General features: G+C 43.4%; 1 protein-coding gene across 1 annotated transcript; it reads right to left on the bottom strand.

Annotated features, from left to right (window-relative positions):
- Positions 1–2363: 2363 nt before the first annotated feature.
- LOC125535292 (UDP-glucosyltransferase UGT13248) lies at positions 2364–4748 on the bottom strand. The gene is made up of 3 exons (XM_048698346.2): positions 4010–4748; positions 3073–3457; positions 2364–2956 (listed from the first exon to the last, which is right to left on the bottom strand). The coding sequence occupies exons 1-3, from the start codon at positions 4697–4699 to the stop codon at positions 2619–2621; spliced, it is 1413 nt and encodes a 470-aa protein (XP_048554303.2). The 5' UTR covers positions 4700–4748; the 3' UTR covers positions 2364–2618.
- Positions 4749–18263: the final 13515 nt, after the last annotated feature.

The following is an 18263-nucleotide window of genomic DNA, read 5'->3' as shown; positions in this document are numbered from 1 at the left end:
TATTACTACATACTAACATTTATTTTGTTAAGTTATCAATTTAACGGTTCAAGGAATTTTCAAAATAAAATAATTATTATTTTTCTAATAAAAACATCTCAAGTCAATTTGTCAGATTAATATTCGGTATTCCTTTTTTTATTTCATAAATGTTTCTCTTAAAAAGTTTTGTAGCATTGTAGAGCTTTAAAGAAAAAAATGCTCTAGTATTTACTAATAGTCAACACACCATCCAATGCTTGTATGCATGTATTGTCTTCTTTAATTTAGATTTTCACTTTTTAATCCATTCTAATGTACAATGTCTACCGTCAATTTCCTATACCAAATGAATAAGATGACATGCTAGTTATATGAGCTTGTCTAAGATGCAGGGCATGGATAATTACATGACTAATTATGATATGGCTGACATGCATGAGAGACATGACTTGATGAGGTTGGAGAGTACATGATGCAAGAATTGAAGGTAGTGGATGTGGTGCATGGCTGAAAAATAGTGCTAGTGGATGCTGACTTGGCACACTTGGTAAGGTGAAAATTTGCATGTTGAGAGAATTGCTTGTAGTGGGACGCACTTGTTAGGAATACTAGATACATACCAAAGAAGTCTACATCCTTAAAGCAACTACATTGCACACCATTACAGAACATTCACATCATCAAATGGACTGTTCATGTTCTTGCTATAGACAGAAATGACAGCAACGCTCGAAGCGACAAAGGTGCTTTAACAACAATAGAAATGACAAGCACAAACACGAACGATAGAGCGAAGGGAACACCGACCCAAAGCAGAAGCGTTGAAAGAGAGGTCGTCCTGCGGGCTGACAGCGAGGAGCGCCTTCGGGTTGTGTCGACGGCCACCGAGAAGAAAAAACTCTTTGATGGCACTTTACGCCCCGTCGTTGTTGCCTTCATCGACAAAGCCACCACCACCATAAGTTTGCGGACGGTCATGACGGCAGTGGCCTTCCATACACCTCTACCCGACGTGCCTAAGGCACCATGCTGCCCGCCACCCACGCCGGCCTCCACGCCTATAGCCTCGGGCACGCACCGGTAGCCTTGCGTCTGCTGGCCGTTGCAACGGAGAATGTTCACCTGGAAGACGCACTTGCTGCCAGCAATACACGTTGACGAAATCCACATGCCAACCACCCCTTCCGAGCCGCCTCACACCACCATCTGGAGACCAAGTGGCCTCCGGGTCACCCCACGAGTTCGCCGTTTGCGAAGAAGAGAGACGTAGATTGTAGAAGTATAGAGCAAGAGTGAGATGGAACGATATTGTATTGACTGAGCTCTGGGCTCTTTATACACGTACAAAAACATGCATTTCATGCAAGAGTGTGGTAGCTAACAAGCCCTCTAAAGCCCTGCAAAAAAAAGGCATCTAAAGAGAAGTTAACAGCCCTAGCCTAATTATAGGTGAAATCATGAATTTTAACCATGAAATTAATGAAGGTAGTATTTCTTTTCTACTCCCTTCGTCCCAAAATAAGTGACTCAACTTTTGCCGTGATTACCAAAATGTTATCTTTTTGTGGTTGAGTAACACAAATAATGGCATTGTACTACGTAATACACATTGCCTCACAGATATCGAATACGTCATCTATTGGCATTCCACTGGGTGCATTTTTCATTGTTTGTAATAATAAATTTAATACATGTTGTCTCTAACAGTTGGTAAGAACCTGTTCTTGTAAACAAGGCATACAATACGTCAACTATTGCAATACATGAGGGCCATTTTAGAGATTTGCAAAAAGGTTTGGAGAACAAGATCACTATGGTAACGTGAGCAACATACTTTTGAACTGACAATAATGCTAGAGCAAGAGCGCCCGAAGACAATGGCTACTAATCAAATAGCAATAAAATAAGAATTAAGCGAATATTCAACTAGCTAATCGACAAATAGAAGATCAAAATAATACTTTTAGTTGTTAAAAACCATAATATGCAGAGGTACCATATTTTGAAAAGAGGGATCAAACACACCGGTGAGAGTGAAGGTTGGAGGGAGGGAGGGGCGGAAAGAAAGATGTCGCTTTACATTCCTGGAACGATAGCGCGATTAAGGAGACACATTGACACAATGATTGTTGAGAAGGAAAGGAATGGAAAAGAGCCTCAATTCATTGCTACATCGATGAAAACATGCCATCATGTACGACACACATTTCCAAATTATATAATGAATGCATTTTTTATTATTTCATAGCAACGCACGGACATTGTGCTAGTAGGAGTAATTGCATATGTATCTAAAGCATTGTCCATGAGATAGAAAATAATCGGCTTGCTTTAACATGTGCGATTTGTTTTTCCCTGTGGAACACTAAGAACATACCATGTTCATAGTATGGAGTTACATGTTAGTAATAGTTGCAGTCCACATATAAATTTACAGAAAACGTTACATCAACACATAATGTGTAAAGCATTTTCCTGCTGGCTATCGGTATATGAAAATTTCAGCATCCTTCAAAGTGGTGAGAAGATAGCTCTCCAATTACATATGGAAAATGCCATCTCCTCTAAACTTCTATATATGCCTGGAATCATTGCATGCTTGCTTATCCTGAAATAAAGACTGCATTGTTGAAACTTTAAATTGACGAATACTTGGCAACGAATTCAACGATATGCTTGTCTGAGGTTCCTCCTTCTCGCATTGCCTTCTTAGCCTTTTTCATCCACTTCGTAGCATTCCTTTTGTACTCGTCCTTTTTATCCCCATCCATTACCTCTCTAACACACCTCTCGACCTCCGCACTCCTTAGTGATCCAGTTTCGCTCTTCCGCAATCGCACACCCATACTCCACATGCTCTCCACATACTTTGCGATAGTGGGTTGGTCCGCCCAGTGCGGAATTCCCACAAGAGGTACACCACAAACAACTGCCTCTAGTGTCGAGTTCCATCCACAGTGGGTAACAAAACAACCTACACATATATTTATGAAAAAAGATTAGAATGTTATTTTTATTTTCTCATTTTAGAAAACCTTTTAATTCCATTTCATATGAAGAGGAAAAGAAATATGGTTTATGGTATGATACCAATTGCCTTGTGTGCTAGAACCTCAAGCTGGGGGCACCAAGAGACAATTAATCCATTTTTCTCACATTTCACCTTGAGTTGCTCAGATAACTTGTGTGCCTCGTCGGATCTAACAACCCAGAGGAAAGGTTTGCTAGAATTGCATAGACCATTGCCAAGCTCCTCCAACTGAGTCGCGTCATAGTTTGCGTAACTCCCATTTGATACAAGCACAACAGAGGAGATGCTCTGCTTTTCAAGCCAATCTATGCATGCCGCGTCATCAACAAAAACGTTGAAACCATAAGACTTGTTGGATGGCAGGCGATCATCGCCGAGATAAAATGATGGCAAGGTGGGACCTATAGTCTTCGCTCCCCATGTTAACTTCATGTAATCCACCTCCTGCTCGATTTTCATAGTGTCGCTCGGGTCACAAGTCACACACATATTGTAAGACTAATTTTGACCATCAGTGTAAGTAACCAAATATAATTCTTTGTTTTTTGCGGGTAACCAAATATGACTCATATGACACAAAAAACATATCATTGAATCCACCATTCCGAAAAAGTTTCAAACTATGCAGTTTCGTATGGTATTACATAACATATTACTGTGCTATATAGTACTCCCTCTGTAAACTAAGGAGTGATCTAAACACTCTTATATTAGTTTACAGAGGTAGTATTAGTTTTAGTGATGGTCAAGGTAGACCTTGAATATGTGCATGTCATATAAACTCAATCTGATTGGAGAAAGTAATTAACTTTCTTTATAGTGATTTTGCTATGGCTATGTCTAAAAATATGTATACATTAATTGTTGTGGACCTCACTTGTGGTTTTATCAAAATATCTATCGAGAAAACCAGTTTAACAGACCAAAACCACCCATAAATAAGCAAAACAAACGGTTTGAGTGGCGGGAGCACGCAAGTACGAGTGTAGGACTCACCTTCGGCTCCATGTCGCTGAAAGAGTTGACGAGCACATCGTCGGCGTCCTCCACCCCGTCGAACTGCTCAATCGACGTCTTAAGGAACACCGCCAGCGACTCCGGTGCCGCCACGAATGGCGGCACGTCTTCCGGCCCCAGCTCCAAGCCCAGCGCTCCGTGCGCCAGCAGCTCACGCCCGTCCGTCACCGGCAGCGCCAGCCGCCCCGCCCACACCTCCCCGTAGACGACGTTCACCGCGCACGGCTGCGTGAACAACGCCGCGGTGGGCACGCCGGCGGCCCGCGCCACCCGCCCCGCCCACGGCAGGTGCGAGTCGTACACCAGCACGCGCACCGCGGCCGCCTCCTCCGACAGCAGGAGCTCCCGCAGCGTCTCGGACCCCACGGCCTCCAGACGGGAGAAGTACTCGGCAGGGTCCGGGCACGAGGCGAAGCCGCCGGCGTCGAAGCCGTCGGAGATGGCGGCCACGCGGAAGGGCGCGCCGGGGGGCGGGGTGACGGAGAGCACGTGGCGGGTGGTGACGAACGTGGGGCGGAGGCCGTGGTGCGCCAGGCGGCGGCCCAGTTCCAGCATCGGGTTCGTGTGGCCCAGCGCCCCCGGGATCGGCAGGAGGAGCACGGTCGCGCCCTCGTTGCCGCCTCCATGGCCGACGCCCGAGCTGGCGGTGGCCGCCGGCGTGCTCTCCATGGGTTAGCACTTCAGCTTGGTGGGGTTTCTTGGATGTGTCTTTCTTTCGGTGGATTTTATAGGCATGGAAGCAGAGTGACGCGCAAGATTGCTCTTGGAGCGCGATGGTCAGATTTGTTGCTACGCTTTTGTCCGGTGGCGATGGAAATAACGAGGAAGTTGTTCCGCCCAGCCACTTGAGCAGAAGAACTGCGCTCCAGCTCCACCCCATCGCCATCAGCTCGAATGCGGTCACTATGCGACGACACTTGTCCTACACCAACAGCGGCACCCAATTTTGAGATACCACTGGTTTAAAATGTAATGTAGCTCACCACTAACTACCGATCCTCCAATTGTACGCCAACAGCCCGGACTAGGTTCTGGTGTCAGTTACCTAAGACATTGCTCGAATTTGTTCGGACTTGTTCTTCGGCGGTGGTTGGATTCAGCGACAGCGGGGCATTGTTGTTGGAGAATCTTATCGTAGTACAGGTGATGTCAAGAGATGGTTAGTGCTGATGCAGTTGTTGATCACCCTTTTCATCGTTTGTTTTTATCTTTTTTTACTTCACCATGGCATAGCTACGATCTTATTTGATTTTGCTAGTTGCTAGTGTGGTTTTCTTTTTGTGTGTGAATTGGTGTTGATCGTGTGCATCTTATCTATGCATAGACTAGTTGTATGCGTTTTATGTTTGTATCCCTTTAATGTTACATTTTCAACAAAAAACCCACTCTTTGCCAGGAAAAAAATTCCTATCTCCCCATGAGAGGAACCGAGAATAATTGATCATGTCCTCCAAAAATGCAGGGAGATATGGATACATTTGTAGTTTATCTGTTATAATTTTTTCTCGGCTGTCTACTATATATAATAAGGTTTGTCTGGCTCCGACGAGGTAGCTGAAATGATGATTGCGCATCTTTGGTTCGCTCCAATGGCTGTAGTTGTCGCTAGGTGGTTACCGACCTGAATCTACCTTGACAATTGATGAATAAATCGGATTCCGGCAAACAAACATCCTCGTCACCTTAACTTGCACAATATACTTGTCTAGAAAATCAGCAATACGATCTAGCAAAATTTACCTTAATTTTCGGGCCATTCAGTTGTTAACCACAGTCTGTTCTCTGCAAACAATTTATTCCATATTTTTACCCTATTTAACATTGAAGTTTGATTCTGATAAACTTATTCCACGGTTAGACCCATGCGACAATCAAGTCAAATGCTTCATCGCCACTCCCAAAATATTAGTAGAAATTAACTATGGCAAATGATCTTGAAAAATCTTAAGTAATTATTTCTACCCTGTTTACATCCAAAATAGATTGTACAAAAGATTAGGTTGTCTTATAAATTTGTTCATCTTCTTTTTTTGCGAATATAAATTTGTCCATCTTTTGAAATAGAAAACTGACTACAGCTTGAGAGAAAAATATGTTCTCTCCACCAAGTATTGTTTTTTGTGAGCAACCGGCCGGAGCGCCGCCTTCTCTCGTCCCCATATCCCTGTCATCTCTGCCAGACTAGATCCCATTCCAACAAAATATCAACAAGAGAAACTTGACAAAGGAGAGAAAGAAAAAAATAACTGCAACTGGAGAGGGAAGCCTTGGAATGTGGAATATACATGAGCACCTTCCATGTGGCTGTCAAGGAAGCGTGAAAGTGACTTGATAGGTTATAGCCATGCACATAGAAGCACCGGCGGAGCTTCGTGAGGACAAAACCAGGCCATGGCAAGCCCAGCTTCAGAGAAAAATTTCCTTCGCATCCGTCATCAAGCACTGCCTCGCATCCAGCTATGAGCTTTCTGCCCCGATTCAGCACTGAGCCGAGCCACTTGGAGACGGAGAGGTCCAACAGCCAGGCAACTAGCCACCGCGTGTAGCAGCGCTGATGGCAACTATGATAGAAGCTTCCCATAACAGAACAAAAAACCTATGTTTTCTGCGCGCCACTCCGCTAGAATCCTGCAGCTAGCTAAACTGCTAGAAGCACAGGCAAAAAGAGGTACTCTTTCTAGCGCTTATTTATTTGCCAATACTTTCATCGTACAGTCACTCCCTCGACCGAAACATACAAAGCAGAGCAAAACAGAGTTTCTTGCCCAGAACTTTGCAGATTTTGCAGCCAATTGCCTGTATTTGTCAAATTAACACCATGTTTTTTTAGAGAGATGGTCGTAATTTAGTAAGCATTTACTGAACGTTTGAGTCTATTTTGTTTTAAAACCGAGTGATTGCTAATAACTGCTAGTTGTTGGAGATATGGAAGGAGCAAAATAAGATCATATGATTCAGTAATAATATGTTTGCAAGAACTGCCATAGTCTAAGATACATAGGTGAGATCAAGAGTTATAAAGCATGAATTTGTGAAAGAAGAATCATGCAGGTTGTTTATCTGTATGCACCACAAAAGCGTCAAAGGTTTGTGTTGCTTACCACATAGCTTTGGTCTTTGACGGAACGACCACACCATTGATCCTCCAGTTGATGGAGGCTGGAAGGTCGTCAAGGCTGGCGTTTGCATACCTAAACCCAGTGCTCCGGCCCTTTTTATTCGTAGCCGTTGGCATATATTCAATGTGGGTAGGCTTGAACCCATTCGTTGGTGACATCGGCGAACTAGTTGGCCTCCAGCCAGAACTTTGTATTCCTGACGCTCACCAACCCAAAGAATGCAATGTTGGCCTTGAAAACCTTTTGCGGACGTGCTTTCTTTGCGGCATCAATGTACACGCGGCCGTACCTGGCAATGCTCATGAGATCGTGCCTCACGACCATGGAACGAGCATTGGTGTCGAGGTCGTCTGCCGCCAAGAAAACCTAGTGACCCATGGCGGGTCAGGATGCCGGGATCATTTCATTTTCTCCCATTTGGCTTTCAAAATTTTGTTTCTTTAAAGGGGTTCAATTTTTCAGTTTGCCTGTCCTAATTTGATTTAATTTCTAAATGTTGTTCTGTCACGGATAGTTACTGCAATCTTGTCTACAAAATATTCTTTGGTGTTGGTAGAAATCTTTCAAAAGTTTTTCCTTGTGCTACTCGCAAATAATTCTAGTTTTCTTGCTTTACTCTTGCTCACTTCGGGAAACAACTCTTCTCCTCCTTGTGATCATGTCTTTTTGTGTCGACGTTACTCTCGGTGACTTCGGTGGTACCGAAGCACACTTGTAAGTCTGAACTTCTTAGTCTTGTCGCGATGTCCTGCCAAGAGTATCTGAAGTCTCCAAGACCCTCGTGTTGCGGCGCAATGGCGGCACTTGAGAATGTTGAGTTTGGGAGGGGTGGCAAAATATAAAATTTGAATACTAAGAGGGGAGGGGCGGCCCCCCCCCCCCCCCCCTTACCGTAAGCTCCACCAGTGTTGTGAATCTCTCTTGTTTGTGCGGATTTCGTGCCACGGTTTGAGTTAGACTATGCAAATTTATGGTGGCATGGGAAATTCATTATAATCTTCCATTTGTGTATCATTTTTGTAGTGATGACAAATATTCTGATCTAGACGTGTCATGGCCACTGTACATGAAGGACTGCAATGGTTCAACTGTCATATTTATAAGTTGCTTTATTTTTATACCATTCATGTTGATGATGATTGGTGTAGATTATACATGTGTTCGCCATAAGGGCGATGTCGACGTGCATGCACCTGTCCCGCCTACCCCCTTTCCTGCTGAACCCCTGCCCCTTTACTAAGGGCAAAGAAACAAGGAAGTCACACGACTTAGGATCCATTTTTGTAATAATAATTGGAACCATTTTGGTTATTGTAGTGCTACTGTGTTGTGTGTACTACAAGTGTTAGTGTGACAAAGCACATGATTCTTTTGTCTTATGATGATGACCTTTGGGAGGTAATTACCCAAGTAATGAATACACAAACTATTAAAAATTATATCACCCCAATTTCTATTTATGTGTATATGTGTATGGCCACGGTGCCGCCTCTAAAAGCGCAACCTAACTTATCTTATGTATTTAACACTAGTTATCTAACAACTGCTTGCTATTTGAAGCCTATTTTCAAAACTAGCAAATTGGCCCGCGCACATGTACGAGCAACACCTTCATCAAGTTTAAAATTTATTATTCAAACTCTTATACAAAGATCAGCTACATTATGATGGTTGAGATATTCAGTTTTTGACATTTTTGCTATCTTTGTTATTAAATACATGATATCATTTATAAATGGTGATTATACTTTGCTATCATTGACAATTATTAGGTAAAAACTTGTTGAAAATATACTTGATAAAAAATGAGATCTTGTACGATTTTCTCAATACATATATTTTTCTAGTGTATAAAATTAAATTAAGGTGCAATTTCAAGATTGTGTAAAACATCATGCATTTTGTAAAAAGGGGGGGGGGGGGGGGGTATACTGCTTTAACATATGTACCTAAAGTAATACTCCATCCGTCCCAAAATAAGTGTCTGTACAATTTTGTACTAAAGGTATTGTTAGAGTTTGAGTGGTAACCCTGCAAATATCTTCTCCATGTTCTTTTTGCAAATATTCCAAGAAAATATATTTTCTCCATCTGTAAAGAAGAACATGGAGAAAATATTTGGGTTGTCGCCACTTTATGCAAATCATTGGTGACATTGCAAATATTTTTCCATGTTAATATTGTAGAAAATTCACGTCATTTGAATTTTTTTGAAAGTGCTACTAAGTAAAAAATATTAAAAGGTACTCCCTCCCTTCCAAAATAAGTGTCGTGGTTTTAGTTCAAATTTGAACTAAACCATGACACTTACTTCAGAACAAAGGGAGTAGTAAAATATTTAATTTCAAGTTGGCATGCATGTCCCATAGACAACAGAGTAAGGGATTAATAGACTAATCGTCAAGTTAATCGGCCAGTTAATCAATTAATCGGATGATTCATCAATTTATCGGCTACTCGGTGACCCTACTGTTGGGTTTCGTAGTAATTTCAAAAAATTTCCTACGCACACGCAAGATCATGTGATGCATAGCAACGAGGGGGGGAGTGTTGTCTACGTACCCAACGCAGACCGACTGCGGAAGCGCTGACACGACGTAGAGGAAGTAGTCGTACGTCTTCACGATCCAACCGATCAAGCACCGAAACTACGACACCTCCGAGTTCGAGCACACGTTCAGCTCGATGACGATCCCCGGACTCCGATCCAGCAAAGTGTCGGGGAAGAGTTCCGTCAGCATGACGGCGTGGTGACGATCTGGATGAACTACAGCAGCAGGGCTTCGCCTAAACTCCGCTACAGTATTATCAAGGAATATGGTGGCAGGGGGCACCGCACACGGCTAAGGAATAGATCATGTGGATCAACTTGTGTGTTCTAGGGTGCCTCTACCTCAGTATATAAAGGAGCCAAGGGGGGGGGGGAGGCTGGCCGGCCACAAGGGGTGCGCCAGGAGAGTCCTACTCCCTCCGGGAGTAGGATTCCCCCCCAATCCTAGTTGGAATAGGATTCGCGGAGGGGGAAAAGAGAGGAGGGGGCCGGCCACCTCTCCTAGTCCTAATAGGACTAGGGGAAGGGGGAGGCGCGCAGCCCATCTAGGGCAGCCCTTTCTCTTTTCCACTAAGGCCCACTATGGCCCATATAGCTCCCGGGGGGTTCCGGTAACCCTCCCGGTACTCCGTTAAAATCCCGATTTCACCCGGAACACTTCCGATGTCCAAACATAGACTTCCAATATATCAATCTTTACGTCTCGACCATTTCGAGACTCCTCGTCATGTCCGTGATCACACCCGGGACTCTGAACAACCTTCGGTACATCAAAATGCATAAACTCATAATATAACTGTCATCGTAACCTTAAGCGTGCGGACCCTACGGGTTCGAGAACAATGTAGACATGACCGAGACACGTCTCCGGTCAATAACCAATAGCGGGACCTGGATGCCCATATTGGGTCCTACATATTCTACGAAGATCTTTATCGGTCAGACCGCATAACAGCATACGTTGTTCCCTTTGTCATCGGTATGTTACTTGCTCGAGATTCGATCGTCGGTATCCAATACCTAGTTCAATCTCGTTACCGGCAAGTCTCTTTACTCGTTCCGTAATACATCATCTCACAACTAACATATTAGTTGTAATGCTTGCAAGGCTTATGTGATGTGTATTACCGAGAGGGCCCAGAGATACCTCTCCGACAATCGGAGTGACAAATCCTAATCTCGAAATACGCCAACTCAACATCTACCTTTGGAGACACCTGTAATGCTCCTTTATAATCACCCAGTTACGTTGTGACGTTTGGTAGCACCCAAAGTGTTCCTCCGGCAAACGGGAGTTGCATAATCTCATAGTCATAGGAACATGTATAAGTCATGAAGAAAGCAATAGCAACATACTAAACGATCAGGTGCTAAGCTAATGGAATGGGTCATGTCAATGAGATCATTCAACTAATGATGTGATCTCGTTAATTAAATAACAACTCATTGTTCATGGTCAGGAAACATAACCATCTTTGATTAACGAGCTAGTCAAGTAGAGGCATACTAGTGACACTTTGTTTGTCTATGTATTCACACATGTATTATGTTTCCGGTTAATACAATTCTAGCATGAATAATAAACATTTATCATGATTATAAGGAAATAAATAATAACTTTATTATTGCCTCTAGGGCATATTTCCTTCAGTCTCCCACTTGCACTAGAGTCAATAATCTAGATTACACTGTAATGATTCTAACACCCATGGAGCCTTGGTGCTGATCATGTTTTGCTCGTGGAAGAGGCTTAGTCAACGGGTCTGCAACATTCAGATCCGTATGTATCTTGCAAATCTCTATGTCTCCCACCTGGACTAGATCCCGGATGGAGTTGAAGCGTCTCTTGATGTGTTTGGTCCTTTTGTGAAATCTGGATTCCTTTGCCAAGGCAATTGCACCAGTATTGTCACAAAAGATTTTCATTGGACCCGATGCATTAGGTATGACACCTAGATCGGATATGAACTCCTTCATCCAGACTCCTTCGTTTGCTGCTTCCGAAGCAGCTATGTACTCCGCTTCACATGTAGATCCCGCTACGACGCTTTGTTTAGAACTGCACCAACTGACAGCTCCACCGTTTAATGTAAACACGTATCCGGTTTGCGATTTAGAATCGTCCGGATCAGTGTCAAAGCTTGCATCAACGTAACCTTTTACGGTGAGCTCTTTGTCACCTCCATATACGAGAAACATATCCTTAGTCCTTTTCAGGTATTTTAGGATGTTCTTGACCGCTGTCCAGTGATCCACTCCTGGATTACTTTGGTACCTCCCTGCTAAACTTATAGCAAGGCACACATCAGGTCTGGTACACAGCATTGCATACATGATAGATCCTATGGCTGATGCATAGGGAACATCTTTCATATTCTCTCTGTCTTCTGCAGTGGTCGGGCATTGAGTCTTACTCAACTTCACACCTTGTAACGCAGGCAAGAACCCTTTCTTTGCTTGATCCATTTTGAACTTCTTCAAAATTTTGTCAAGGTATGTGCTTTGTGAAAGTCCAATTAAGCGTCTTGATCTATCTCTATAGATCTTAATGCCGAATATGTAAGCAGCTTCACCGAGGTCTTTCATTGAAAAACTTTTATTCAAGTATCCCTTTATGCTATCCAGAAATTCTATATCATTTCCAATCAGCAATATGTCATCCACATATAATATCAGAAATGCTACAGAGCTCCCACTCACTTTCTTGTAAATACAGGCTTCTCCGAAAGTCTGTATAAAACCAAATGCTTTGATCACACTATCAAAACGTTTATTCCAACTCCGAGAGGCTTGCACCAGTCCATAAATGGATCGCTGGAGCTTGCACACTTTGTTAGCTCCCTTTGGATCGACAAAACCTTCCGGTTGCATCATATACAACTCTTCTTCCAGAAATCCATTCAGGAATGCAGTTTTGACATCCATCTGCCAAATTTCATAATCATAAAATGCGGCAATCGCTAACATGATTCGGACGGACTTAAGCATCGCTACGGGTGAGAAGGTCTCATCGTAGTCAATCCCTTGAACTTGCCGAAAACCTTTTGCGACAAGTCGAGCTTTGTAGACAGTAACATTACCATCAGCGTCTGTCTTCTTCTTAAAGATCCATTTATTCTCAATTGCTTGCCGATCATCGGGCAAGTCAACCAAAGTCCATACTTTGTTCTCATACATGGATCCCATCTCAGATTTCATGGCTTCAAGCCACTTTGCGGAATCTGGGCTCACCATCGCTTCTTCATAGTTCGTAGGTTCATCATGATCTAGTAGCATGACTTCCAGAACAGGATTACCGTACCACTCTGGTGCGGATCTTACTCTGGTTGATCTATGAGGTTCCGTAGTATCTTGATCTGAAGTTTCATGATCATTATCATTGGCTTCCTCACTAACTGGTGTAGGTGTCACTGAAACAGTTTTCTGTGATGAACTACTTTCCAGTAAGGGAGCAGGTACAGTTACCTCGTCAAGTTCTACTTTCCTCCCACTCACTTCTTTCGAGAGAAACTCCTTCTCTAGAAAGGATCCATTCTTAGCAACGAATGTCTTGCCTTCGGATCTGTGATAGAAGGTGTACCCAACAGTTTCTTTTGGGTATCCTATGAAGACACATTTCTCCGATTTGGGTTCGAGCATCGCAGCCCCAAACTTTAAGAAACGACAACTTCGGTTTCTTGCCAAACCACAGTTCATAAGGCGTCGTCTCAACGGATTTTGATGGTGCCCTATTTAACGTGAATGCAGCTGTCTCTAGAGCATAACCCCAAAACGATAGCGGTAAATCAGTAAGAGACATCATAGATCGTACCATATCTAGTAAAGTACGATTACGACGTTCGGACACACCATTACGCTGTGGTGTTCCGGGTGGCGTGAGTTGCGAAACTATTCCACAGTTTTTCAAATGTACACCAAACTCGTAATTCAAATATTCTCCTCCACGATCAGATCGTAGAAACTTTATTTTCTTGTTACGATGATTTTCAACTTCACTCTGAAATTCTTTGAACTTTTCAAATGTTTCAGATTTATGTTTCATTAAGTAGATATATCCATATCTGCTTAAATCATCTATGAAGGTGAGAAAATAACAATATCCGCCACGAGCCTCAATATTCATCGGACCACATACATCGGTATGTATGATTTCCAACAAATCTGTTGCTCTCTCCATAGTACCGGAGAACGGTGTTTTAGTCATCTTGCCCATGAGGCACGGTTCGCAAGTACCAAGTGATTCATAATCAAGTGGTTCCAAAAGTCCATCAGTATGGAGTTTCTTCATGCGCTTTACACCGATATGACCTAAACGACAGTGCCACAAATAAGTTGCACTTTCATTATCAACTCTGCATCTTTTGGCTTCAACATTATGAATATGTGTATTACTACTATCGAGATTCAATAAAAATAGACCACTCTTCAAGGGTGCATGACCATAAAAGATATTACTCATGTAAATAGAACAACCATTATTCTCTGATTTAAATGAATAACCGTCTCGCATTGAACAAGATCCAGATATAATGTTCATGCTCAACGCTGGCACCAAATAACAATTATTTAGGTCTAATATTAATCCTGAAGGTAGATGTAGAGGTAGCGTGCCGACCGCGATTACATCGACTTTGGAACCGTTTCCCACGCGCATCGTCACCTCGTCCTTTGCCAGTGCCCGCTTATTCCGTAGTCCCTGTTTCAAGTTGAAAATATTAGCAACAGAACCAGTATCAAATACCCAGGTGCTACTGCGGGCTCTAGTAAGGTACACATCAATAACATGTATATCATATATACCTTTGTTCACCTTGCCATCCTTCTTATCCGCCAAATACTTGGAGCAGTTCCGCTTCCAGTGACCAGTTTACTTGCAGTAGAAGCACTCAGTTTCAGGCTTAGGTCTAGACTTGGGTTTCTTCTCCTGAGCAGCAACTTGCTTGCCGTTCTTCTTGAAGTTCCCCTTCTTCTTCCCTTTGCCCTTTTTCTTGAAACTAGTGGTTTTGTTAACCATCAACACTTGATGCTCCTTCTTGATTTCTACCTCCGCAGATTTCAGCATTGCGAAGAGCTCGGGAATAGTTTTGTTCATCCCTTGCATATTATAGTTCATCACGAAGCTCTTGTAGCTTGGTGGCAGTGATTGGAGAATTCTGTCAATGACGCAATCATCCGGAAGATTAACTCCCAATTGAATCAAGTGGCTAGTATACCCAGACATTTTGAGTATATGCTCACTGACAGAACTGTTCTCCTCCATCTTGCAGCTATAGAACTTATTGGAGACTTCATATCTCTCAATTCGGGCATTTGCTTGAAATATTAACTTCAACTCCTGGAACATCTCATATGCTCCATGACGTTCAAAACGTCGTTGAAGTCCCGATTCTAAGCCGTAAAGCATGGCACATTGAACTATCGAGTAGTCATCAGCTTTGCTCTGCCAGACGTTCATAACATCTGGTGTTGCTCCAGCAGCAGGCCTGGCACCCAGCGGTGCTTCCAGGACGTAATTCTTCTGAGCAGCAATGAGGATAATCCTCAAGTTACGGACCCAGTCTGTGTAATTGCTACCATCATCTTTCAACTTTGCTTTCTCAAGGAACGCATTAAAATTCAACGGAACAACAGCACGAGCCATCTATCTACAATCAACATAAACAAGCAAGATACTATCAGGGACTAAGTTCATGATAAATTTAAGTTCAATTAATCATATTACTAAAGAACTCCCACTTAGATAGACATCCCTCTAATCTTCTAAGTGATTACGTGATCCAAATCAACTAAACCATAACCGACCATCACGTGAGATGGAGTCGTTTACAATGGTGAACATCGTTTATGTTGATCATATCTACTATATGATTCACGCTCGACCTTTCGGTCTCCGTGCTCCGAGGCCATATCTGCATATGCTAGGCTCGTCAAGTTTAACCTGAGTATTCTGCGTGTGCAAAAACTGGCTTGCACCCGTTGTAGATGGACGTAGAGCTTATCACACCCGATCATCACGTGGTGTCTGGGCACGACAAACTTTGGCAACGGTGCATACTCAGGGAGAACACTTCTTGATAATTTTTAGTGAGAGATCATCTTATAATGCTACCGTCAATCAAAGCAAGATAAGATGCATAAAAAGATAAACATCACATGCAATCAATATAAGTGATATGATATGGCCATCATCATCTTGTGCTTGTGATCTCCATCTCCGAAGCACCGTTATGATCACCATCGTCACCGGCGCGACACCTTGATCTCCATCGTAGCATCGTTGTCGTCTCGCCAATCTTATGCTTCCACGACTATCACTACCGCTTAGTAATAAAGTAAAGCATTACATCGCGATTTCATTGCATACAATAAAGCGACAACCATATGGCTCCTGCCAGTTGCCGATAACTCGGTTACAAAACATGATCACCTCATACAATAAAATTCAGCATCATGCCTTGACCATATCACATCACAACATACCCTGCAAAAACAAGTTAGACGTCCTCTACTTTGTTGTTGCAAGTTTTACGTGGCTGCTACGGGCTTAAGTAAGAACCAATCTCACCTACGCATCAAAACCACAACGATAGTTTGTCAAATAGACTCCGTTTTAACCTTTGCAAGGACCGGGCGTAGCCACACTCGGTTCAACTAAAGTTGGAGAGACAGTCGCCCGCAAGCCATCTATGTGCAAAGCACGTCGAGGGAACCGGTCTCGCGTAAGCGTACGCGTAAGGTTGGTCCGGGTCGTCTCGTCCAACAATGCCGCCGAACCAAAGTATGACATGCTGGTAGGCAGTATGACTTATATCGCCCACAAATCACTTGTGTTCTACTCGTGCATATAACATCAACATAAATAACCTGGCTCTGATACCACTGTTGGGTTTCGTAGTAATTTCAAAAATTTTCCTACGCACACGCAAGATCATGTGATGCATAGCAACGAGGGGGAGAGTGTTGTCTACGTACCCAACGCAGACCGACTGCGGAAGCGCTGACACGACATAGAGGAAGTAGTCGTATGTCTTCACGATCCAACCGATCAAGCACCGAAACTACGGCACCTCTGAGTTCGAGCACACGTTCAGCAAAGTGTTGGGGAAGAGTTCCGTCAGCACGACGGCGTGGTGACGATCTTGATGAACTACAGCAGCAGGGCTTCGCCTAAACTCCGCTACAGTATTATCGAGGAATATGGTGGCATGGGGCACCGCACACGGCTAAGGAATAGATCATGTGGATCAACTTGTGTGTTCTAGGGTGCCTCTACCTCAGTATATAAAGGAGCCAAGGGGGGGAGGCTGGCCGGCCACAAGGGGTGCGCCAGGAGAGTCCTACTCCCTCCGGGAGTAGGATTCCCCCCCCCCCAATCCTAGTTGGAATAGGATTCGCGGAGGGGGAAAAGAGGAGGAGGGGGCCGGCCACCTCTCCTAGTCCTAATAGGACTAGGGGAAGGGGGAGGCGCGCAGCCCATCTAGGGCAGCCCTTTCTCTTTTCCACTAAGGCCCACTATGGCCCATATAGCTCCCGGGGGGTTCCGGTAACCCTCCCGGTACTCCGGTAAAATCCCGATTTCACCCGGAACACTTCCGATGTCCAAACATAGACTTCCAATATATCAATCTTTACGTCTCGACCATTTCGAGACTCCTCGTCATGTCCGTGATCACATCCGGGACTCCGAACAACCTTCGGTACATCAAAATGCATAAACTCATAATATAACTGTCATCGTAACCTTAAGCGTGCGGACCCTACGGGTTCGAGAACAATGTAGACATGACCGAGACACGTCTCCGGTCAATAACCAATAGCGGGACCTGGATGCCCATATTGGGTCCTACATATTCTACGAAGATCTTTATCGGTCAGACCGCATAACAGCATAGGTTGTTCCCTTTGTCATCGGTATGTTACTTGCTCGAGATTCGATCGTCGGTATCCAACACCTAGTTCAATCTCGTTACCGGCAAGTCTCTTTACTCGTTCCGTAATACATCATCTCACAACTAACATATTAGTTGTAATGCTTGCAAGGCTTATGTGATGTGTATTACCGAGAGGGCCCAGAGATACCTCTCCAACAATCGGAGTGACAAATCCTAATCTCGAAATACACCAACCCAACATCTACCTTTGGAGACACCTGTAATGCTCCTTTATAATCACCCAGTTACGTTGTGACGTTTGGTAGCACCCAAAGTGTTCCTCCGGCAAACGGGAGTTGCATAATCTCATAGTCATAGGAACATGTATAAGTCATGAAGAAAGCAATAGCAACATACTAAACGATCAGGTGCTAAGCTAATGAAATGGGTCATGTCAATCAGATCATTCAACTAATGATGTGATCTCGTTAATCAAATAACAACTCATTGTTCATGGTCAGGAAACATAACCATCTTTGATTAACGAGCTAGTCAAGTAGAGGCATACTAGTGACACTTTGTTTGTCTATGTATTCACACATGTATTATGTTTCCGGTTAATACAATTCTAGCATGAATAATAAACATTTATCATGATTATAAGGAAATAAATAATAACTTTATTATTGCCT

The sequence above is a fragment of the Triticum urartu genome, chromosome 2A (assembly GCF_056163025.1).
Source record: "Triticum urartu cultivar PI428250 chromosome 2A, HENAU_Tu73, whole genome shotgun sequence".
Classification (NCBI taxonomy): Eukaryota; Viridiplantae; Streptophyta; class Magnoliopsida; order Poales; family Poaceae; genus Triticum; species Triticum urartu.
Note: the sequence above shows the minus strand (reverse complement) of the source record. Positions and strands in the feature narration are given on the sequence as shown.